We start from the raw sequence: 23,614 nt of genomic DNA on the forward strand, positions 1-23,614 counted from the left end.
ATAATGCCGAGCATGAGGAGCTGGGCTGTAACTTTCCCTCTGAGGCTGGCAGTCTGCACCACACCTTCCTGCTCAAGAGCACTGTCTGTGCCCTGCAAAGTCACACTGGTCTTTTTTCCTGACTCTGCATTGCGTGCTTGTGTCTACCTTGCTACTTGTTCTTCTTCTTATGGCTGCTTTTAATGTCAGACTTTCTTCTTGCCACTCTCCAGAACTCCTCCCCATTCTAACTTAAGCTTTTCCAATTGTTCTGTGTCTGAATATTAGCCCACGTAGTTTTGGGGCTATGCAGTAGCTGTAGTTACACTGTAACATTGTTTTTATCTGTCCTCTGGCAAAATTAATGCATCTTGTCATCCTCTATCTTGTTAAGGCTATGGGGCTTTATTTCTACCTCTATTTAAGAGAGGTTTAAGAGCAAAGATATTTTAAAAGTAAAAGATGTGTTAGCTCCATGAGAACAGATCAAGAGAAAGGACATACCAGATTATTTGGATAGAGAGGAAGGCGAGGATGGAGATATCAGACACCACAGAACAGCTGTGTGGAGCCTCAAGTAATTTCTGATACCCCCCTATGTCACTGAGCATAAAGAAGTCTGTTTGCCGTGCTCTGGTGAGGTGTGTGAGGGCTGTAGAGTTCCCCAAAGTGCTATACTGGACTACTGCATCCTGCTGCTGCTGTTTGGCTTTAGATTTTTGTACTCTCACAAGCAGAAGTGACCTGCTAGTGTCTGGTATTCTGGTTGTGGCTGGCAGCATTCCTGGGCCTTGTCTTACTCCAGCCGTGTTCAGAACAGTGGACAGTTCATGTGCTGTGTTAGACTGCTTTTCATTAACTTGCAAGTCTTTCTCTCATTTCCAGTTGCCATCTTCTAAATGGATTCCAGTGAATTTTCAGGATCTATGGACCCCCTGTCCTTGCCTGACAAACCGCTTATTGGAGATCTCCCTGCGGACATGGAGTTTGGTGAAGATCTCCTGGGCTCCCAAACAGCTTCCACCCAGGAAGCTTCAGTTCTTCAGCCCCCTGGCTGGGATCAATCCAAGCAGATGACTGCAGATGGGGACTTGGACCTTCTAGTGAAAGCAGACAGCCTGTCTGAACTAAATAAATCAAATGACCGTGTTCTAGATAAACCTAATGTCTTGGATATGCTGGAGAAACCTGATGTCTTAGATGACTTGGATAAAACTGCTGACTTGATGGAGCAGGATAAACCTGAGGGTCTGGATGGGCTATGTAAGGCACATCCTTCCCGGGATGTGGAGGATGGACCATCAGACTCCTCTGCCCTTTCTAGAGAAACCCTTGTTCCAGAAACATGGAAAGAAGGGGAGGATGCACCAAAAAATTGTTCTGGGGACCTAAAGGAAGACGGTGCTGCTGCTATTCCTGCACTGCCTGGTGACAAGGCCCCTGAATCACCTCGAAAACCCATTCCTGACTCTGGGAACCTCAGCAGTGCCCCTGCCACGGAAGAAACCACAGCACAGTCCTCAAGTCCAGCAATGCCCCCACCGCAGCTCAGTCTTAAACAGACAAAGAAGATGAAGTTGAAAGCACCAAGGAAAAGCTCACCCCTGCAGAGGGAAGGGCTGGCAGGGGAAGCAGAGGTGGAACCGGTCCCAGACAGCAGAACTGCAGCTTTGCCCCCTGAGCCTACAGAGGAAAACCGGGCAGAGGGAGGGGATGATAGTGGGAAAAACTCACTTAAAGAAAATAGTGTACTCAAAGCACAGGAAGCCTCAGCACCAGCAGGTAAGTTGTTGGCTCAGCAGAACTTGGCTTCCTTTTGCTCAGGCGCTCATCCAGCTGCAGGTTGCTGAGGCTGGAGTCTCTTCTGCACTCTGGCTTTTCCCATCATCCCCTGCTATGGAAACTGTGAATGGTACTGATGGTCTAGGTTTGGGCAAAGCTTCTTGCATACAGGGAATAGTGCTCTGGTGCACACAAGCTCTTGCTCAGGCTTTCATGGCTTTAGCTGATTATCAGTGCTTGTGTCAGCCCAGGAGCTTCCCTGATGAAACTGTGGCTGTGCATCAGCTTAGCTCACACTCTTCATGACTGGAGTCTTTGCTGGAACTGAGGGTCATCAGGAGGTGTTTCCAATAGGCAAAGTTCCTCTGCCCAGGCTGACCATCCCCAGGAGATGCTCAGTCTTGGTTCAGAAGCAGTTGGAGGTAACTACCCACCCAGCCTGCCTCCCCCACGCAGGGAGGTCTCCCCCTCAAGGGCTCCTCCCAAGCTGCATGTTTGGATCTCCAACCACAGATGGTGGATTTAGGAGCTTTCCTGTGTCTGATCACCACCAGAATTGTACTTGATAGCCAGGGCTGACCCAAATGGTGACTGTGTTTGGAGAACACCTGTGGTCTTCTGTTGGAGAAAAGCAAGATGTTAGATGACAGCTTTTTCTGTGCTTCTGTTCCAGGAGAAAGCCTGTCTGGGAAGGGGAGCGAGCTGCCAGCTGAGAAGGTGAGGACAATGCAGTCAATTATGTATGGTACAGGAGCATAGAGCGTGGCTGGCTGTTGTCAGACTCTGTGAGGGACACTGGCTGCCTCATCACCCCTCTGGGAAGGAGTTTGCATGACTCCTGTGATGGAGTGATCCCTGTGCACTGCCACTGTGCTGTAATGTGGCTTCAGCATGTCCCTGCTACCCACAGCTGAAATGTCATTCTCATAAGCCTACTTCCCCCTCTCCTCTGTCTTGCCAACTCTGGTCAGGTATCCATGGAGTTTTATCCGTTTTCAGCCTAGCTGTTGGGAAAGCAAATCCCAGAGGTTGGAACTCCACCATGATCTGGGATATTTATCCATGGTTTTCCTAGCAGATAGTTAGCCTAAATATTTTCTGAATGTCTTCTAGGAGCAGAAAAGAAGTGAACGACCCAGAAGATCAGAAACTGCCAGACCTGAAACTGTGAACTCCTCTGAGAGCAGTAAGTAACTAGGGTTGGTCAATGCCTGTTTTCAGCCTGAGAGAAGGGCCCAGATCCATTGGGGGCAGGTGGTTCATGGTGTGAGTACACTGGGAACTCTGGAGCTTCTGTGCAGACTTCCCTTCTACACTGGACAGGTCTTTTCACCCCACCAATCTTCATCCTCAGGTACTTGCCTTGCTTTCTTAGGGCACTTAGGTCAAAGCAGGCAGTGTTGTCTTATTTTTACAGTGGTTTGTGGACACCAAGCACTAAGTAATAGGATGAGACTCAGGGCTTGTTCCCAGGAAACGCATCTTCCATCTCCTCAGCCAGGAACTTTCTTCCTTTGTCTCTGGCAGCAGGCTGTCTGAAGGAAGGTTGCATCTTGGGGATTTTCCTGCAGAAGTGCATGAAGTCTCTGAGGGGTTGAGTGTCACCCTACCATTCCCTAGCATCTGTGTGTTGCTCTTTTATTGCCTGCCTGTGCTGTTCCTTTAAGGTCTGCTGGCTCTTGGAGGGTTTTCTGCTATAAAAGTTCACACTTTGGGCTTCTGCTCAACCTTGACATATCATGACTTCCTAAAGAGGAATTGTTCTTAAGCCCAGTTTGCTTAAAGACCTCTTGATTCATCTCCAGTTCCAACAGACTTTCTTTGAAGGGTCCCTTTATCATTCCACCCAGACAGGTACAAAGTACGTAGAGGGGCTCCAGAAAGGTGACCCAGAAAGTCCCAGCGTGTGTCTCATGGCAGAGTTTCTCAGTCCCTAATGAGGGATTTCTGTGCCTCTTCCTCTGCTGCTTTGCAGTTCCAGTGTCTGACGAAGACTCTGATGCAATGGTGGATGATCCCAACGACGAGGATTTCGTTCCTTTCCGCACGCGGCGCTCGACCCGCATGTCCCTGCGCACCCAGATGGCCCAGCGAGCCGCCCGCTCCACCTTCACCAAGATGACCTGTGCCAACTGCAGGACCCCCCTGCAGAAGGGCCAAACGGCCTACCAGCGCAAAGGGCTTCCTCAGCTCTTCTGCTCCAGCTCCTGCCTCACCACCTTCTCAAAAAAACCACCTGGCAAGAAGATATGCACCTTCTGCAAAAAGTGTGTGTTCGTTCCCCTTTCCTCAGTGCTCCCATGCTCGTGACCCCGTTCACCTGCTCCACAGCTCTGCCTGCCAGTCCCCTTCCTATGGCCCTCATTCACCCACATCACTCCTGCCCACTGCCAGCTGCTGCCCCATGTCTTCCTTCACACACTGCATATCCCATGCTCCCTACACCCCCTTCACATTATTGCCATTCCTTGCCTGTCCCCAGACTCAATGCCCCGTATTCCAACCTCCTCTCAAAACAACCTCCTGCATGCTCCGTCTTCAGACACCACTCCTCTGGGCCAGGACAGAAGCTGCTGTGAGACAGTTCTTGCCAACTTTTTGGGACTAGAGAGTCCTGTGCGTTGCAGTGGGCCATCCTATCCCTTTGTGGCAGGACTCAAGTGTCCCTGCACTAACACATCCCCTCCTGATCCCCAGGGAGATCTGGAACACCAAGGACTCTGTGGTTGCCCAGATTGGTTCAGGTGGCTCTTTCCACGAGTTCTGCACCTCTGTCTGCCTTTCCCTCTACGAGGCCCAGCAGCACAGACCAGCACCTCAGTCTGCAGATGCCTCGGACACCAGCCGCTGCAGTGTTTGCCACAAACCTGGCGAGGTAAATAAATCCCTTGTCCTTCCCATGCCCTGGATGAGGTGCTTGGGACCTGCAGCATTTGGCCCTGCCTGGGACCAGGGCATTTGCCAGGTTTTCCTGTGGTGTGAGGCTTCAGCCCCTGAGCTGTCTTGGGCTCACTCCCAGGTCTTTTTGTGTTACTGTAAACCAGCCCTTATTTTAGCAGAAGGAAGGAGGCTTCTGCTTCTCCCCACCCTGAAGCTCACTGCTTCCTACCACTCTGCTCTCCCAGTTGCTCCACTGACTTTTGACAAGGGAGGCCACCCTGAGTCCACACCAGCTTCCAGTATGGCATTTGCCCAAATCTCAGCCTGTTATCCCAAGGGCTGTGGCAGCAGTGGTACAGCTGCATTGGAAGGAGGCCCCTGATGGTTTGGGGAGTGACAGCAATGATGTCTCTGCAGATCCAGCATGAGGTCAGCAACGGGAGCGTGGTTCACCGCATCTGCAGTGACGCCTGCTTCACCAAGTTCCGGGCCACCAAGGGGCTGAAGACAAACTGCTGTGACAACTGTGGACTTTATATCTACAACAAGGGCTTGCCCCTGGAGTACCTCTTCCACGAAGGCCAGCAAAAACGGTTTTGCAACTCTACGTGTCTCAACAGTTACAAGAAGGTGTGTGGATCAGCTGCCTGGAGTGGGGGGGTCTCTGTGGGCACACACCTCCCTAGCTTGGTGTGGCACAGGGAACTTTATGCAATGACAGGTGATTCAAATCCCCTTGGTCTTTTATTGCTGACAAAGCATTTAAAAGATTTCTGTGGAGAAACTTTGAAGCAGGCAAACAGAATGAATTTATTCTGCATGAGGCCCATCTTGGACCCAGGGATGGGTCAGGCAGTCAATAAGCTGGACTGTATAGTGACACTGGTATATACAGTTAGCATGATTCTGTTGGATATGTTCTTCTGTGACCTGAGCAGGCTTCACTTAACTGTCTCAATGGGATTGCCAAGCTCTGTATTCCTGCCAGGCTACCCTTAAAATGAGAAACTGAAGTGCCAAAGGCAGCCTTTTTTGCTACCACCACCTGAACCTGCAGACTATGAGCGTGGTTCTGGCATCAGGTGGTCACTGCAGGAGAGCAGTCCTGTGGTGGATACAAAAGTGGGGTGGGATGTGAGGGTCAGACCTTGCTGGCTGTGATGGTCTCCCTGGCAGCTCTGTTTTGCTCTGTGCTTGCAGAAGAACACTCGGGTCTACCCCTGCATGTGGTGCAAGACGCTGTGCAAGAACTTTGACATGCTGCCCAACGTGGATCGCAGTGGCAAGATGGGCCTGTTCTGCTCCATTTGCTGCACTACCTCCCACAAAGTGAAGCAGTCAGGCTTAGTTGGTAAGAGCACCTACACAGAAGGAATCAGTCACCTCTCCACTCTGACTCCTTCCTTAGCTTTATTTATTGCTTGTGGATGGGATTGAAAAGAAGATGTGTTGCTTGCCTGGGGAGGAATCCAGTGAGACCAGGGGAAGGAGATGTGGATATGGAGGAACCCTTGCAGAATGCAAACATCTTAATGTGGAGGGTAGTGTACATTGCTGTTCTTGAGAATGCAGGGAGCAGCTGTAGTGCTGGGCTGGGCTGGCATTGCCCTTTCTGTTACATGGAGTACCAGGGTGTCCAGGAATGGGTGTGGTCTCTGGTGCAAGTATTGCAACCTATTTTGTCCAATGTCCTATAGAGCCAGAGTCACTCCCTTGAACCCCTGTGCTCTCCATCTCTGTTTAACATTTCTGTCCTAGCAGAATCCAGTGCTCTTGGTTTCCTGGTGTTCTTGTCCCTTGCCTTTTGATAATAGCTTGTCAGACTGAGGATGAGTGAGTAGCTTGTGTGCCATCCTCAGAATCCAGTCTCACATGGTTTGCTGCTGCCCTCACCAATTCCTCTCTGTTTCATCAGGTCCCCCTAGACCCTGCAGCTTCTGCAGAAAGAGCTTATCTGAACCCTGCTATTACAACAAGACAGACCGGGTTGTCTACCAGTTCTGCAGTCCCAGCTGCTGGACCAAATTCCAGGTACTGAAGTATCCTTCATGCTGGGCTGGGCCACAGAGCTCATGCCTCCTTTCACACTTAGCAGAGGCTCCACCTTCCTTGAGCTCCTCAGGGAGAGTTCCTAAGAAAGTCTCTGTGGAACACAAGAGTTGCAGTGACCGTAATTGCTCATATCTCAGTCTTGGCCCTATCATCCCCTTCCTCCACTGGGATAAGGCAGGCTGTAATTCACTCCTGTCTGTCAGGTTATGCCCAGTGGAAGGGCAGTGCAGAGCTGTGCTGCATGAGTGGTTTGGGATGCAGTGGCCTTACAAGAGCATGAGCAAAAGCACAAGTAAGTCAGCAAAGCACGGTACACACCTGCTAGCTGGGTGGAAAGGGGCAGAGCTCCCCTCTGAGTCAGGTGTCACCAAGAAATATAAGCCTTCTAGAATGTATTGTCTAAAAACTTAGAGCCAGCAGGCCTGGATACCTCATGTTTGATAATCCTCGAAGGCTTGACTAGCGGTTTTTAATCTTCTGACATTAAGTTTCAGCATGTGTGAAATGTCTGTGGTATTCATAGGCAACTTGAAGGTTATTAGTTTTGTACAGTTGTCAAAGAACAGAGTAACAGCCAGGAAGACCTGGGAAACTTAGGCCAGGACGTGCGAAGTGCAACTGAGAAAACGTAGAGAATCTAGAGGTAAGAGGTAGTTACTGGCAGTTGCAGCATTTGGTTTTTGGATTTTTTTTTTTTAATTGGTTGTGGGGTTTTTTTAATTGATTGGGGGGTGGGGTTTTTTTATTGTTATTGTTTTTGTTTTGGGGTTTTTTCGATTGGGGTTTTTTGGTGTTCTTTGATGTAATCCTTCACTGAGATCACAAATAGTCTGGGTAGAGTAACTGTAGAGTTTTTACAGTTGCAGACTTCACAAGACTAGAATTATAGAACAGTTTCAGTTGAAAGAGACCTTTAAATGTCATCTAGTCCAGCCTCTGCAGTGAGCAGGTACATCTTCAACTAGGTCAGGTTCCTCAGAGCCCTGTCCAACCTGACCTTTGAATATTTGTAAGGATGGGGCATCTACCACCTCTCTGGGCAACCTGTGCCAGTGTTTCACCACCCTCATTGTGAAAAACTTCTTTTTAGCTAATCTAAATCTACTCTCTTTTAGTTTAAAACTGTTACCCCTTGTGCTATCACAACAGGCTCTGCTAAAATGTGTGTCCTCTGATATCTTTCTTATAAGTATTGAAAGGCCACAATAAGGTCTCCCCAGAGTGTTCTCTTCTCCAGGCTGAATAACCTCAACTTCCTCAGCCTTTCTTGATAGAAGAGCTGTTCCAGTCCTCTGGTTGTTTTCATGGCCCTCCTCTGGACTCACTCCCAACAGGTCCATGTCCTTCCTGTGCTGGGGACCCCAGTGCTGGAGGCAGCTCTGCAGGTGGGGTCTCACCATAGTGGAGGAGGCATAGAGTCACCTCCCTAGACCTGCTGGTCGTGCTTCTTTTTGGGCAGCCCAGGGTACAGTTGGCTCCCTGGGCTGTGAGCTCATGTTGCCAGCTCATGTCCAGCCTCTCATCCACCAGCACCCCCAAATCCTTCTTGGCAGGGCTGCTCTTGATCTGTTCATCCCCCATCCTGTACTGATACTGGGGGTTGCCCAGACCCAGGTGCAGCACCTTGCACTTGGCCTGGTTGAACCTCAAGCTTGTCCAGGTCTCTCTGGATGTCACTCTGTCCCTCAGGCTTGTCAACTGCATGACTCAGCTTGGTGTCATCTGCAAACTTCCTGAGGGTTCTCTCAATCCACTATGTCATTGATGAAGATATTAAACTGGACTGGTCCCAGTATGGATCCCTGAGGGACACCACTTGTCACTGATCTCCATCTGGACACTGAACCATTGACCACTATCTTCTGTGCAACCATCCAGCCAATTCCTCATCCAGTCCACTCAGCAAATCCGTCTCTCTCCAATTTAGAGAGAAGGATGTTGTGGGGGAGTGTGTCAAAGGCCTTACAGAGGTCCAGAGATGGTGGCATCCATAACTCTCTGCTTCTCCACCGATGTAGTCACTCCACTGAGGAACTAGGTTAGTCAGGCAGGACTTGCCCTTGGTGAAGCCGTGCTGGCTGTCTTGAATCACCTTCCTGTTCTCCATGTGCCTTTGCACAGCTTCCAGAAGGATCTGTTCCATGATCCTCCCAGGCACAGTGGTGAAGCTGACAGGTTGGTGGTTCCCAGGGTGCTTCTTTCTGCCCAGTTTAGAAATGGTTGCAATGTTTCCCTTTTTCCAGTTACCTGGGACTTCACCCAGTCATGTAACTTGAATTATTGCCATGTAAAACCAGCATTGTACCATATGAGTAAACCAAGGCATAACCTGGATTAGGAACTGTCTTGCTGGCAGATCTCAGAACACACTTGTCAAACTAAAACAGCTGAAGAGAATGTTTCAAGATGGTTTCTTGGGGATCAGTATTAAGCTTGGCTTAATGCCAGTCAATGGAGTTCAACGTTTTCATCAGTCATTTGGCAATAAAGTCAAAGTAAGCATAATAAAATGTTGCAGATGAAACGAAAACTGGTGACCTGAGCCCATGCTGAAGCCAGGGCAGTCACAGAAAGCAAAGAAATTGGATTGATTGACAAGGCTGGTTCTTCCTAATCTGTGTTTAAATACAGTTCAGTGTAAGATCCTGTGTCAGCCTTACTCAAGTAGTGTGGGGATGCAAGTCCTGGGAAAGTAAGGATTTTGAAAAGACCTTGGGATTACAGCAGATAAGCTGTTCAGTATGAGCGTCTCAGTTTACAGCCACAGAGGGAAGGATTAATTAAGTTCTTGCAAGCAGAAGCAGAAGAACATGGAGTTAAAGTTTGAGGGCTAGGGAGCAAAAGAGCTACCTAGAATGTTGGACAGATAGGAAATATTTTCCAATGTCCGCTTTATTTTCAATATTGCAGAAAACTTGGAAGTATCCTGAAAAAAAAACATAACAATTACATTTGGGCTTGAAAAATGCTTGTACTGAGGCACTTGCAGAATGCCTTATCTGAGGTTATCAGAAAGAAAACCAGGAAGATGACTTTATTAATAAATAGATCCTTATGGATGAGACACTAAATGCTAAATGGCTATTTAATCTAGCAGAAGGTGGAATGAGAAGGCTGCTTGAATTCTGAAACTCCATTACCTTGAAAATAGAAACCAAGCAGCTGCGCTTCAGGAACTTTTAGAGAAGAAGTTGCAGAGCCCCCATCCCTTGATGTTTTCAAATCCAGTGGGGTGGCAACTTGAAAACTTACCTTCCTGAGAAGAGCTGGACCCAGCACATTGGAAGCAAAGTGAAATTGCTGTCAAGAATCTGCTCTCCAGGAGTTTGAGATATGATCTGGTGGACTGACTGAGTCACCAACGGTGGCATCAGGTCTGAGTGGGGTTGGGTGGGCTTCTTGTGACTGTGGAGGATACAGGCAGTGGTGGCAGTGAGAATCAGATGTCCACTGCCCTCCATGTGCCTCTCCCTCCATGAGCTGTCTCTTCTCCTGCAGCGCACCAGCCCGGAAGGTGGGATCCACCTCAACTGCCATTACTGCCACAATCTTTTCAGCGGGAAGCCAGAGATCCTAGACTGGCAGGTGAGGACTTTCCCCGGGGGGAATATTGAGTTGGAGGCCAACACTGGTGAGAGCTGCAGGGCTCCTTCATCTCTCTGCTCAAAGCAGAGCTCCTCCTGTGCCAGTTCTCTGAAAGCCTTGGCTGCAGAGACATGCCTGGAGACTGTGCTGAGTGCTGCACTCCTGGAGTTCAGCGGAATGTCGGAAGGGCAGGAGGAGACCACTTCTGCCAAACCCTGTGCTAGGAGAACTGGGGAGTTGACTCAGCCCTGTAGTCTTCTCCTGCTTCCTTGAGAAGTGTGGGAACCTCCTGCCAGCCTGGCTGACCTGGCAGCGGTCTCTTTGGCAGGACAAGGTGTATCAGTTCTGCTGCAAGGACTGCTGCGAGGACTTCAAGCGGCTGCGTGGGGTGGTGTCCCAGTGTGAGCACTGCAAGCAGGAGAAGCTGCTGCATGAGAAAATCCGTTTCTCTGGAGTGGAGAAGAACTTCTGCAGCGAAGGTACTTGGGGAAGGCATGGGAAAGGCAGAGCCCCCATGCCAGCCCATGCTGGGGGAGGAGAAGAGAGCATGGAGAGGAACAGAGGGGAGATTGTCTTAGCCAGGCCCTGGGGCAAGAGCCTTGCCGTGCAGTGAAGGGAGGACTGTTGTGGGGATGGCTTGCTGTCCAGCCAGGCCCTAGGGCTAGATCTTTACCGTTCATTGTGTCCTTGGGGAGGGCCTTCTCACAGCTTTTCTCTCTCTGGGGGCTGGGGAGACAGCAGGTGGCAGCTCCGCTCCTCCTGTCATCATGCACTTCTACGCTCTTGCGTCTGGGCTGGCCTGACCTGGCCTTGCCCTGCCTGCTGGGTTCCTGCACACAGGAGGTTGGAGTCAGACTCTTCCTAGAAGCATGGAGGTGAGAGATGGCAAGTCCCCATGAGGTCCCATCTTATCCCAGCCCCAGGGGCCAGTGCTGGATTGTTCCCTACAGTGTGTTGCGTGTGCTCTGTTGTCTCCGCAGACCTGGATTTTGGTCATGTTTGGGTCAGGGAGGCCCCCAGTTCATCCTGGGAAGGTTTCACTCCTATTGTTTCTCCGCAGGGTGTGTGCTTCTTTACAAACAGGATTTCACCAAGAACCTGGGCCTGTGCTGCATCACCTGCACCTACTGTTCTCAGACCTGCCAGCGGGCGGTCACCGAGCAGCTGGAGGGCAGCACCTGGGACTTCTGTAGTGAAGACTGCAAAAGCAAATACTTGCTCTGGTACTTCAAGGTCAGTATTGGCACTGGCAGCTTGTGCTAAGTGCTGTGGTGGGCACGGCACCCAGATAAGTGGGCATTGCACTGAGGAAGTTCGCACTGCTGGAGTCTGGCTGGCACTGCTGCGGAGAACCTGGCACTGCTGGAGTCCTGCCTGGCAATGACGGGACACTGCTACGGGGAAGCTCACGTAGCTGGAGTCCCCAGCTGATCCTGCCAGACAGAGCACTGCACTGAGGAAGCTCACAGTGCTGGATCCGCGGCTAGTGCTGCTGTGAGAAGTTCGCACCGCTGGAGTCCCTGGCTGGCACTGGCAGGGCACTGCTGTGGGGAAGCTCACAGCACCTTGCTATGTGCACCTTTCACTGGAGAGTTGTGTTGCACTCGGAGGGGGTGTGGTTAGTTACTCGTTGTTTCTCTCCTGCTGATGCGGGCTTTAGGCAGCTCGGTGCCATGCCTGCAAGCGTCAGGGGAAGCTGCTGGAAACCATCCACTGGCGGGGGCAAATCAAACACTTCTGCAACCAGCAGTGTCTGCTGCGATTTTACAATCAACAGAACCAGCCCAACCTGGACACGCAGAAGGGGCCCGAGAGCCTGCTGAACAGTGAGTAGGAGGGAGGGAGGGGACCTGCATAGCTCAGTCTGAGAGACACAGGGAAGACTGAACAGCAGGGGTGGAAGCTTCCTGCTTGGGACTGGAGGAGACGCTAGGGAACAATCCTGCACTGGCCCTTGGGGGGGAAAGGACGGAGTGGGACCTAATGGGCTTCTCCATCTCTAACATCTATGGTTCTATGACACACAGGGCCCAGACGGGAGGAGCCGGTGCCAGCGTGCTGCCTGTAGCTCACACTTAGCGAGGATACTCAGGGATTTAACATCCTCAAGTTGCCAGCGGAGAGCTCGATTTACAGGGTTAGGGGACAGCGTGGTTTGGCATGACAATCCACCTGCAGCCCCACACCACCTCCGAGCTGTGACCTTCTCAGATCTCATAAGCTAATCTGGATTGGGCCAGGTCAGTGCTTGGATGGGAAGCATTCAAGGACAAAGAAGGGTGCTGCAGGAAGTGGTGCTGGTGACGCTGTAGGTGGGCTCTCCTCAGCCAGAGCTGAACCTAGAACGGTCTTGAGGGAGCACTGAGCTGCTGGAGGCACTCTTGTCTTGTGATGTTAGATTGGAGTCCTACCATTTACCCAAAGTTCACTGCAGCTTTGGGGAGTTGCCAACCCTGTCCCCCAGATAACCCCATTCTGCATCCATGGAGTTCCAGCTGGAGAGGAGATTTTCGCTGCCTGTTGCCCCATTTCCTGTCATTAACTTGAGCCAGTTGCTTATGCAAGATTGCAAAGTGCTTTGGGATCCCTCAGGATGGAAGGTGCTCGTAGTGAGTGACAAGACATCGCTTGGCCCTTGGACTTTTGCATGATCTCGTTCTGCTTGGTCTGGCGTAGGCCACGATGTCCTTGGTAATCTGTGGGATCTAGTTAAGATGCCTGCAGTTTATGGTGGGACTTCCTTCAGTGTATCAAGCTCCAACACATACCTGCGCTGCAGGTTCAGGGCTTTGCTGCCTTCCCTGGGATTTCATGAAGTGTAAAACCCTGGCTAGGATGTGCCAAGGAGGGGAAACCAAGACAAGGACCTTCACATGAGAGACCTCATCATCCATCTCCAGACTCTTCTAGTTCCTCTCCTGTGGACTGATTGTAAGATGGGGGAAGCTCCAGATGTCGCTGCTGCTTAGATAGTAAAGCAGAGCTGCTTCTCCAGAAGCAGCAGGTTCTCCCAGCTAGGGGAGTCCCAACCTGCCTTCCAAGAGCCACATTCCATAAAAAGCTGTGTGAGGTGACAGCTCAAGTGGCAGGACACTGGAGTGACCTGGATAAGGAACTGTTGGTTTCTGCTGGCACAAGGGTGCCCATGGGAAGTCTGCTTGATAGTTTACAGTGTTCTGCTGCCCAGGAGAAGAAGAGATGTTAAACTTGCTGGTTCCTGTAGCTCACCAAGTGATTCCACAGCCCTAGCCATCCTGTTGCATTTGTCCTCTGCTTTCAAGGCATGTCACTTGTGAGGGACCAATAACACTGCTTTTGCAACACAGGCACAGTGGCAAACTCTGCCTGCAGGGGGAACCATGTTTCACGTTGTTTAGCCATTGGACCTTGCTACTTGGAGCCATGGACCACAAGACTCAGAAGTACCTTCTCCACCACCACCAATCATGAGAGTCTCAGGCCTCCTGTACCACATCTCTGGAAAGCTCCAAGAATTTTGCTTCTTGGTATGTGGGGCATCACCCTCCACAGCTGCCTCTCTGTGCCCCCTGTGAGGACTCTGAGGGAGCCAAGGAAAAGCCCTTCATCAGTAGTGAGTGCTCAGCTGAGCACAAGCTCCAGGCTGCCCCAGCAGCTGCTGTGCTTGGTGAATGCTGCTGGTGGCACTGGGCCCTCTGTGTGTTCTGGCACACCCAGATGTGGGATAGCCATGGACACCCTTGCCCCAGGACTGTGGCATACTGCTGAGTTTGCAAAGGAAGGGTGCTGGAGCCAAGGACCTGCTTACACAGAGAGCTTTCCAGCCCACTGTGCTGTGCAGGGAATTTGAGGAGGAGCAGCTTGTCAGCTCATGATGAGGAGCAGCTTTGCCTGGTGCAGTCAGGGTGTCCTGTGGACCTGGCAGCTGCATCGCCAGCTCACAAGGGACTGCCTGGATTTCAGGCCCATCGTGGGCAGAGCTGTTGACTACTTGTTATTCTGTTGCAGCCAGTGGTTGCCTAGAACCTTTAATTCCCGTGACCCAGTGGCTGCTACCAGCTTAGTGATCTTGAGACTGCTTGTTGCTGATCATATAAGCAGCTATTCTTTTGCTAGGAACAGTCCATGTAATGCAGGATTGAGGAGCTTCTGCTACAAAACTGTGCCCAAACACTTCCAAGGGGAACTGGCTCTGCACCCAACTGGAGAGGGTAGAGGGTCAGAAGTCACTGATGGGGCAGGCATGCCTTGACAGCTCTTTGTTGGTATTGGGATGAGAGTAAAGAACAAGCCACAGTTTTCCTGGAAACCTGGACACATGGAGCTTTGTGGCAGGAGAATCTTGTTTTCTTAGTCCTAAATCATTGGCCTATGGGGCAATCATGTTTGCTTTTGATTTTGCTGCAGCAGAAATTCTGCTCATGCACCATAGCTTGTCTTTTCTCAGTCAAACCACTGATGTTTCCTACCTGGACCTGCTGCCCATCCACTTTGGGCTGTCAGGGTGAGTTCTTGGACTCTGAAACTGCTGCAGAACCTATGGCTGAATGCTTAGCTGCAGACTAGGAAGCTTCCTCCAACTGGAACTTGCCTGTTTTCCGCTGTGGTGGCCAGCAAGTGGAGCCTGCCAGGCCTCCAGTTGCACAAGAGCTGTCCTGCATTTCCTTAGGACAGAGGAAATCTGCACAGTCCATGGTCTGTGTGTTGGACCTCTAGGAATCTGGGTCATTCCTGAAGAGCCAGTCTGTGTGTAGGAGATGCAAATGGACCCGCCACTGCCTTTGGGTGCTGAGACCTGCTGCTTTCCTGGCAGGTATCTCCTCCATGCATGGCCCACAGTTAGTCAGTGCTGTAGAAGGCAGATGTTTTTGGCAGCCACATGGGTAACCAGGGCTCACTGGAGGCTGGGATGAAGGTGCTCTGTTAGCTCATAGGCCTTTGAGATGGGTGCAGGTTCTCTGCAGAGCAAATGAGCTGGAATTATCATCCAAGGTAGGGTGATACTGTCACCACCTGAGACTGCCTGCCACATGCACCTCTTATCTGTAGGTGATCCCTTCTTTCCTTAGGGGAATATACTGCATCCCTAGGGCTAGGGCAAAGCTGTCTCTCTGCTTTCTGAAATATCTCATAATGCTACTGATAGCTCTGTCACCTTCTTCCTAGGGATCTCGAAGCACTTTGCCAAGATATTTGTAGCAGGGATATGGAGGCACAGGGAGGGGCCATGGCTCGGTACAGCAAGCCAATAGGCAGAGCTGGGAATAGAGCCCTGGATTCCTCTCTCAACAAGGGGCTGGGATTTCTCCTGACCTGCTGTGATGGGGATGGGATGGACTGCAGGTGAGCACAAAATGACATGGGAGTAACTTGATTTTGGAGTTGTAGTGTCTTCTGAGCTGCTAGGGCTAGAGATTGTGGAAACATTGACTATTCCTGGAGTGGCCAGGAGGAGTTTCTGGGGAGCCTGTCCCTGCTCTCTGGCTGCTGGTACCTCCAGTCCCAGCAGTGGGACACATTGGCCCAGGAGCTCTTGAACTCAAGAGTTGTTGCTTTCTCTTACAGGTCAGACTTCAGATCCAAAACCAGCTGTCCCTTCCCCACAGAAGACAGAGACTAACATGGTAAGACCCATTGGAGGTAGGAGTTTGCAAGATAGCACAAAGAGAGAACAGTTCTGCCATTGCTCAGGGAGATTTCGTTCTTCTACAATCAATGAATTTTAAGATGTCTAGATAGTGGGAGCTCATAAGAGCTTCTAGGGAGGGCAGTATCAGCATAAGTCCTGCAAGGGGGAAGAATAACCATTCTCTAGGAGTTGATGAACTCCAGAATAACCTGACACAGTGGCACTGGCTTCTTTTGCATGATGCTTTTCTGTGCCTGGGTTTAGTCACTGTCCCACTGTTCCCTCTGCCCCGTGGGACAGGAGCCACCAGTGCCAGACTCCTGGCACAGCAGGGACACCACACAGGTTTGCTGCCTGCCAGGAGCAGCTTGGCAGTCCTTTGTCCAGGCCTGACCGTGGGAGCGTCCACGTGTGTGTTGGGGACTGCCAGGCCGCAGGAGGTGCTTTGGGAGTCACTCCAGCTGTAGCTGTAGTAGGAAAGAAGTTGTGCTGCCTTAGGTGAACATCAACCTCCTGCTTTCTGCATTTCCTCAGCTGTCAGCAAAGGCCTCCTCAGCCCAGACATCTTCAGCTGCGCCGCCTCCCGCCCCACCAGTGGTTCCAGCCACCCCTCGGAAAAACAAAGCTGCCATGTGCAAACCACTGATGCAGAACCGGGGCGTTTCCTGCAAGTTAGAAATGAAGTCCAAAGGATGTCAGACAGGTAGGAAAACAAGACATAACTGCAGGATTACAGGGGCATTTTGGAAAGGCAAGGGGCACATCCCTGCTCCAGACTCTGCATCCAGCTTGAAACGCTGCACAAAGTGTGTTTGGCACCATGCTGAGGAGTCTGTGGGCAGGTGCAGGGCACATGTGGCAGGGCTGGAGGCAGGGAGCCCATTCCCATCATCAGCAAAAGGAGAGATGCAAAGAGCTCTGTAGCATGATCCCACTTCTTGTGGGACAACTCCTGTTGCTCTGGAGATTGTTAGCTTGTCCGAGGGCCATCTGTTGAGCATGTTCCACTCTGTAGCTCATGTTGGCCATGTGTGTGTGGTCTCCAGCATGTGCAAGGCAACTGGACCTCTTGGCAGGGTTACATAAGAGCAGGACTTGCACTTCTGGCTAAGGCAAGCCTCTTGCTGCTGCTCCAGCTCTGTCCGTAAATCATAGAAGCTGGTGGCTGGAAGGGCTGCGGTGCTGGATGGCTGGGGGCATGTCAGTGTGTGGCAGGGCTGGGTGGAGGAGCTTCTGGGATCAAGCTCACTGATGTACTTTTGCTCTTGTCAGAGGCTGACTGGAAGCCCCAGGTGGTTGTATTGCCAATCCCCGTCCCGATCTTCGTGCCTGTGCCTATGCATATGTACTGCCAGAAAGTACCTGTGCCTTTCTCCATGCCTGTCCCGGTAAGCAATGCACTTCACCTGCTCCTGTTCTCCTACTGTCTTGATCCTGCCTTGCTGCAGCCTCTCTTCTTCTCTGTTTATCCTCTTCTCCTGCCTCTGCTTTTGTGTCAATCTGCTGAGTGTCAGTTTTCTGCTTGGTGTGCTGCTGTCTACAGGTGCCTGTGCCAATGTTCCTGCCCACCACCCTGGAAAGCACAGAGAAGATTGTGGAGACCATTGAGGAACTGAAAGTGAAGATCCCCTCCAATCCCCTGGAAGCTGACATCCTGGCCATGGCTGAGATGATTGCAGAGGCTGAGGAACTAGACAAGGCCTCCTCGGACCTGTGTGGTAGGTTCTACCATGGCTTGGTCTGGCCCAACAGCTGGGATCAAGGGAGGTTTGCTGGCTCTTGGAGCTAAAACACCTGCCTGGATTGCAGCTCTCCAAAGCCTCTCAAAAAAGTAAGCAGGGAATAACAATTCCTCAGCTTCTGCTGAGGAGCTACCAAAAGGGAAGAGCTGCAGCAGGGAGCACTGTCTGCCACTTTTGGGGGTGCACTGTTAGTTTGTTCAGGCTCTTTCCTAAAGCAGCTTACTAGCTAGAAAACTAGCAGTGCTGACCCTCACCCCCAGTGATGAGGGTTGTGGCTGGGGAGGTGACAAACATCCAATGTCTTGCCGTCCAGAGAAAACTGGGCAGTGCAGGTGTCGTGGGGCTGCTCTGAGCACAGGACTGTGCTGCATGCAGGGAGCCCAACTTCATTTCCCAGCTGTCACAGGGAAAACAGCTGGGTTTATGAACTGCTTTTGCCTTGCAGACCTGGTGAGTAACCAGAGTGCAGAGGGTCTCCTGGAGGACTGTGATCTGTTCGGACCAGCACGGGACGATGTGTTGGCTATGGCTGTCAAGATGGCAAATGTCCTCGATGAGCCGGGCCAGGATCTGGAGGCTGACTTCCCTAAGAGTAAGAGCTGGGGGAAGCAGGTGTGCAGGGCTGCTTGTGCTGCAGCAGGGTACTCCCAGTACCCTCAGCCAACTGTTGCCAGCAGCTCTAAGAGCTGTGTGAATTTACCTCCCCATGCCCTCTGACTGACCAGGCCTAGGGCTGAGCCTTGCAGATGACTGCTTGCAGCAAGGGTGAGGGGACCACCACTTCTCACTTACCTGGTGAGAATATAGGTCTGCAGAGAAGGGGGAATGAGAAGCTGGTTTTAACAGCACAGAGAGCAGGGCAGCAGCAGCACTGGTGTGCTTATGGATGATGATTCCAGAGGAACCAGCAAGGCAAGAGACCTGGACAAAGCATGACATCCTGGAAGTGGCAAAATTGCTGAATGTCCATTATCAGGCAGAAGGTGGAAGAGGAGGCAGGGACTCACAGAAGCACAGCAGTGCTGGGCAGGGTGGTAGCAGCAAAGGATAGAATTGAGGTGCCTGTGCCAGGCTGTCCACAGTACTGGCCTGGTACAAGGGCATTAGGAATGTTCCTCAGCTTTGAAAAACAAGCAAACAAAAAAACTGTCAGAGGGGAAAAATGTAGGGCTCTGGTTATTCTGAGAGAGCTTAGCATCACCTGCCAGAAACATATTTCCTTTGTTGTGCTGTGGCTAAAGTTCATGCCAGACAGTGGTGGGGGGTGTGAAGTGTCCTTGCTTCATCTTGCTGTATGTAAAACACTTGCCAGCACAGGGGACAGGATGAGAAGTCTCAGCTGAGCCCTTCTGCCTGTGTTTCCTTTCAGACCCTCTAGACATCAACCCCAGTGTGGACTTCCTCTTTGACTGTGGGCTGGTGGGACCAGATGATGTGTCCACAGAGCAAGATCTGCCTCGAGCTGTCCGAAAGGTGAGCTCTCTGTGGGTGCTGCCTGCTTAAAGCTCTTTGGGCTTGGAGCTGCCATCTGGGATGTAGGAGGTGAAATGTGCCAGAGGCTTTGGTGTGCTGGGGAGGTTGTACCCTCTCCCCTCTGAACATGCTTGGCCTGTGGGCCACTCCTTGAATGGAAATACTTTGGAGGAGCTTTGAATGCTACAGGTCATGTGAGAGCTGGTCTCGTTCCTCTGGCTGTCATAACTAATGGGCCTTGTTGGCTTGGCTGTCAGCAGAAGGGTGCCTGCTGGTGTGGGCACAGGCACACTGGGAGTCACACACTGCAGTCACAGGTCTGAGGGATGGCCACAACTCTTGCACCTGTCCCAGGTAGGTGCCTGGTCTCACAGTACACCTCTCTGCAGGGGCAGAAGCGCCTGGTGCTCTCTGAAAGCTGTTCCCGGGACTCAATGAGCAGCCAGCCCAGCTGTACAGTCCTGAACTACTCGTATGGAGTGAATGCCTGGAAGTCCTGGGTGCAAGCCAAGTACGCAGGAGGAGAAACCAGCAAGGGAGAGGAGCTACGCTTTGGCCGTAAGTGCCTTGTGTGGATGCAGTGGAGTGGCAGAGACCTCCCAGAAGCTGGATCACAGGGTGCTGAGGTGCTCCTGACCTTGCAGGCTGTTGTCTGAGGCTGCTGTGCTTGTCTCCGCAGCCAAGCCCATGAGGATCAAGGAGGACATCTTAGCCTGCTCAGCAGCTGAGCTCAACTATGGCCTGGCCCAGTTTGTCAAGGAGATAACACGGCCCAACGGGGAGCGCTATGAACCCGACAGCATCTATTACCTCTGCCTTGGCATCCAGCAGGTGAGGGAGGCCTTGCTGCCCTCCAGTCCTCCACAGCCAGACTTGGGGTCAGAACTGGTAGGGGGAGCTTTTACCCTTCATTCTGCTTCCTGGGGACCCAGAGAGGCTCACTGGACTCACCTTCATTGCCTCACCCCAGGACAGCAGCCCACCTGGTTTGGCCTTTGTTTCCAAGCCCAGAGTGTAGAGTGTCAGCTGTTTCCTAACCTCACACCCTTCCTGCACATCCTTGAGGAGGGCTGGGAGATCTCCCCAGACTCATTCCCTTCTTCATTGCCAAGTCTCCTTTGTCATGCCCCAAGGTTTTCCTTGCAGCTCTCAGAAGTGTCTGCCCTGCAGCTCTGGTGGCACAAGGAAGGGTGCTCTGCATGTGTGCCCTGGGTTCTCTGGGGAGGGTTTGCATTCCAGGTGCTGCTGTATTTCTCTTGACTGTGTGTTCTGTCCTTTCTAGTACCTGCTCGAGAACAATCGTATGGTGAATATATTTACAGACCTTTACTACCTGACCTTCGTGCAGGAGCTGAACAAGTCCCTGAGCGGCTGGCAACCCACAGTCTTACCAAATAGTACGTGTCTTCTGAGTACCCTCAGTCACCACACATACCCAGTTTGTGCTCCTAGCCTGGGATCCTCTGGTCTGATTGTGTTCCCCCAGTCTCAACCCTCTTTCTTGGTGTAGGCAGCACAGTCCTGCTGTGTCTTGGGGTCAGGCTGACCCAAAACTGACAGCAGGGCCAGTGTGGTTTACGCCTCAGCAGCTTCTGTAGCCCACAGTCAGCATAACTGAGAGCAGAGCACACATGCTTTCTTTCCTGGGACAGTTTGAATCTTTGCAACACTTCACAGTGATGTCTCCACCCTTTGGCAAAGAGGATGCCAACCCAGGGGGCACACTGGCACATGTCTTTGTGTTCCCAGCACATGGGTGAGCCCTGCACACTGTGCTAAGCCTTGGCCAAGGTCGCTGTGCTGCTGCCTTGTGAATGGACTTAACTTAGAGCTCTGCAGAGGCTTTTCATGATGCTGTGTTCTGAGGTGCCTTCCCTGCTGTGTCTTGTCAGTCAAAGATCCAGCCTTACCTCTGCATATTGGCTGTCCCAGGCAGAAGCATTTGGCTCCAGACCTGTGTATTTAGGCAGGAGCTGGCTGTGTCTCTTCTGCCTGCTGCTTTTCCTTCATCTCTCACTGAGTGTGGTGGAGCACTGACCTGGAGATCACTCTGTGGCCATCTATAGTGATGAGCAATTAGAATTAATTTGGGTTCTTGTCTGTGGTTTGGCTGTGGTCTGGGGTGGCTTGTGGCGGAGCCAGCATCTAGTTCTGCTGATGGCTCTGGAGGAGTAACCTTACGGAAAAAAAGATGTTGTGAAGTGTCAGTCTTTCACAGATTTCTGGGCAGGATGAAGGAATTGCCGTAAGGCTGCTGTTGATGTGACCCGGTTCTTCCTCTGTGTGTTGCAGACACTGTTTTCTCCCGTGTCGAGGAGGAGCACCTCTGGGAGTGCAAACAGCTGGGTGTTTACTCACCCTTTGTGCTGCTGAACACCCTCATGTTCTTCAATACTAAGTTCTTCGGGCTACAGACAGCGGAGGAGCACATGCAGCTCTCCTTCACCAACGTGGTGCGCCAGTCCCGCAAGTGCACCACTGCCCGTGGCGTGACAAAGGTGGTGAGCATCCGCTACTATGCTCCTGCCAAGCAGAAGAAAAGCCGAGGTAGGGCCTGAGGGAACATCTCTGTCCCTCCCCCTGCTTCCCCTGTTGGGATACAGCCATGATCCAGCTCTCTTCCCCCTCTGCAGATGGTGGCTCTGGAAAACGGAAGCGTGAGGAGGAGGTACCGATGTTGGAGCAGCGGGAGAACAGGATGAACCCCCTCCGATGCCCAGTCAAGTTCTATGAGTTCTATCTCTCCAAATGGTGAGGCTTTCTCTGGAGAAGGGACATGTGCCATTTTGGGGCCACCACTCAGTTTTAGTGGGACCATGTGGAGTGACTGCTGCTCTCCATATGTTTGTACATGAACTTGAAGCCTTGCACAAGGTCTGTGCTGCATGTGTAGATCACGGTTGAGAAAATGCTTCTCTCTGGCCTTTTCCACTTCTTGCCTTTCTCCAGACTGGCAGGAGCGTGCCATATGAGTCCAGGTGCTTGGGTGGTTAGGGGTTTTGGTCCTGAGCAAGGAGCAGCAGGCTCAGTTTGTGTCCTCATCCTGCTGAGTGATGAGAGGCTGTGGCAAGCCTTGAGCCCCCCTTGCTAACCATGACAGCAGGCCAGGCTGGCTGAGCCCCTGAAGCTGAGACCCCTCAGGTCTGACCTTGCTCTCCCTTTGCAGCCCCGAGAGTCTGCGGAACCGCAACGACGTGTTCTACCTGCAGCCCGAGCGGTCCTGCATCGCCGAGTCCCCGCTGTGGTACTCGGTGATCCCCATGGACCGCAGCACGATGGAGAGCATGCTGAACCGCATCCTGGCCGTCAGGGAGATCTACGAGGAGCACAGTCGGCTCAGCAGCCTGGAGGATGACATGGACTAAGAGCGAGGTGCTGCTGGGCTGGCTGCGCTCCAGCCCTGGACACCCCATCTTCCTGCCTCCCGCTGCAGGGCAGGGGCCGTGCAGCACGGGAGGGGATGGTGCTGCAGCAGTGCTGTCCCTTCATCATTACCAGACTTGGACATCCCATCCTGCTTGTTACAGGCCTCCCTTACATACGTGGCCCTCATGCTCAGCTCTGCCTCCTCCTTTTGGCTGCTGGGTGAACCATCTTTCCCAGGGCCAGTTCCCATGGCACAGGGGTGGCAGAGTCCCTGGGGCACCTTTGTCCCCCCTACCCCCAGCCCTTCCACTCCCCCCCTCTTCCCCTGCCCCAGGGCAGGAATCTCACAAGGCAGCAGTGCACCATCAGACCAGTGGCCCCAAAGCTTTTATTTCCCTCTTCCTTCATCATTCCCTCATGAGGCTGCAGGTGGTATGGTAGGAACAGTAGCTCTGCTACTGGGGCAGAATTGTGGTTTCAAGCCAGCAGGGATAGACCACAGGCTACCTGAGAGCTGTAGGGTCAGGGGGAGGGCTTTTCCCAGGTGTGGGAGAGGTTTAGGTTAGCTTCAGAGAGTGGAGGGAGCTGGCACTGGAACATGAGAGCAGAGATCTGGCCTTACCATGGGGACACCTCCCTCATGTGCAGCTGAGATGTCTCTCAATTTGGTCAGTGTTTCCTGAGTTGTCTGAAAACTGATGGAGATGGGTCTGGGTCAGTGCTGCCTCTCTTTCCCTACTGTCCCCTGTCCTGGTGTAGGTCCCCTCTCCCATGCAAGGTGCCATCAGTGGGAACCTCTGCTCCAGCCAGGGGCTTGGGCAGCTGCTGGCAGAAATAGGGAGCTCTGCCTGGTCTCCCCCTCCCTTCCAAAGCAGCAGGCTGCCACCGCCCTGCCCAGAGCAAGTCTGGCTCCAGCTGTGCCACTCCCTGCTGCCTCCTGCCCCTCCTTGTGTTCTGGTCAGTTTTATTGAGCTGTACATGGGTCTCCTGTTGAGCCTGTATATATTGTTCTGGGCCCTGGCCTGGGGCCATCTGTTCTCTGTGTCCATGTGGAGAGTGAGCCGCTCACCAGTCTTGTTGTAGTGATGCCAGGGCAGTAGGAACTAACCCTGTGTCTCTGGAAACCATTCATTTCAAATAAAGATGT

The 23,614-nt window shown here is 52.1% G+C and overlaps 1 protein-coding gene across 3 annotated transcripts; it reads left to right on the forward strand.

Annotated features, from left to right (window-relative positions):
• Nucleotides 1-557: 557 nt before the first annotated feature.
• Nucleotides 558-23,614, forward strand: ZMYM3 (zinc finger MYM-type containing 3). Of its 3 annotated transcripts, none has more exons than XR_003915704.1 (24): nt 558-1,761; nt 2,435-2,478; nt 2,875-2,947; nt 3,737-4,028; nt 4,459-4,636; nt 5,059-5,271; nt 5,842-5,992; nt 6,557-6,672; nt 10,192-10,278; nt 10,607-10,757; nt 11,339-11,511; nt 11,939-12,104; nt 15,823-15,881; nt 16,421-16,589; nt 17,159-17,274; nt 17,430-17,604; nt 18,074-18,220; nt 18,998-19,101; nt 19,491-19,659; nt 19,781-19,932; nt 20,384-20,498; nt 21,394-21,648; nt 21,716-21,852; nt 22,268-22,380. XR_003915704.1 is itself a non-coding variant. In XM_029959069.1 (24 exons), the coding sequence occupies exons 1-24, from the start codon at nt 879-881 to the stop codon at nt 22,464-22,466; spliced, it is 4,305 nt and encodes a 1,434-aa protein (XP_029814929.1). In that variant the 5' UTR covers nt 558-878; the 3' UTR covers nt 22,467-23,614. The 3 variants fall into 3 exon arrangements, 2 of the variants coding, with proteins under 2 accessions (XP_029814929.1, XP_029814930.1); XM_029959069.1 differs by having other exon boundaries at nt 21,735-21,852; nt 22,268-23,614; XM_029959070.1 differs by lacking the exons at nt 11,339-11,511; nt 11,939-12,104 and having other exon boundaries at nt 21,735-21,852; nt 22,268-23,614.

This window comes from Manacus vitellinus, unplaced genomic scaffold, assembly GCF_001715985.3.
Source record: "Manacus vitellinus isolate BGI_N305 unplaced genomic scaffold, ASM171598v3 scaffold_19_pilon, whole genome shotgun sequence".
Lineage (NCBI taxonomy): Eukaryota > Metazoa > Chordata > Aves > Passeriformes > Pipridae > Manacus > Manacus vitellinus.

Bases quoted from the DNA above. Each gene is read 5' to 3' on its own strand.
- ZMYM3 (XM_029959069.1), top strand. From the start codon at position 879: ATGGATTCCAGTGAATTTTCAGGATCTATGGACCCCCTGTCCTTGCCT. The intron at 11,512-11,938 runs GTCAGTATTGGC...TGCGGGCTTTAG, and splicing joins ACTTGCTCTGGTACTTCAAG to GCAGCTCGGTGCCATGCCTG. The intron at 20,499-21,393 runs GTACGTGTCTTC...TGTGTGTTGCAG, and splicing joins ACCCACAGTCTTACCAAATA to ACACTGTTTTCTCCCGTGTC.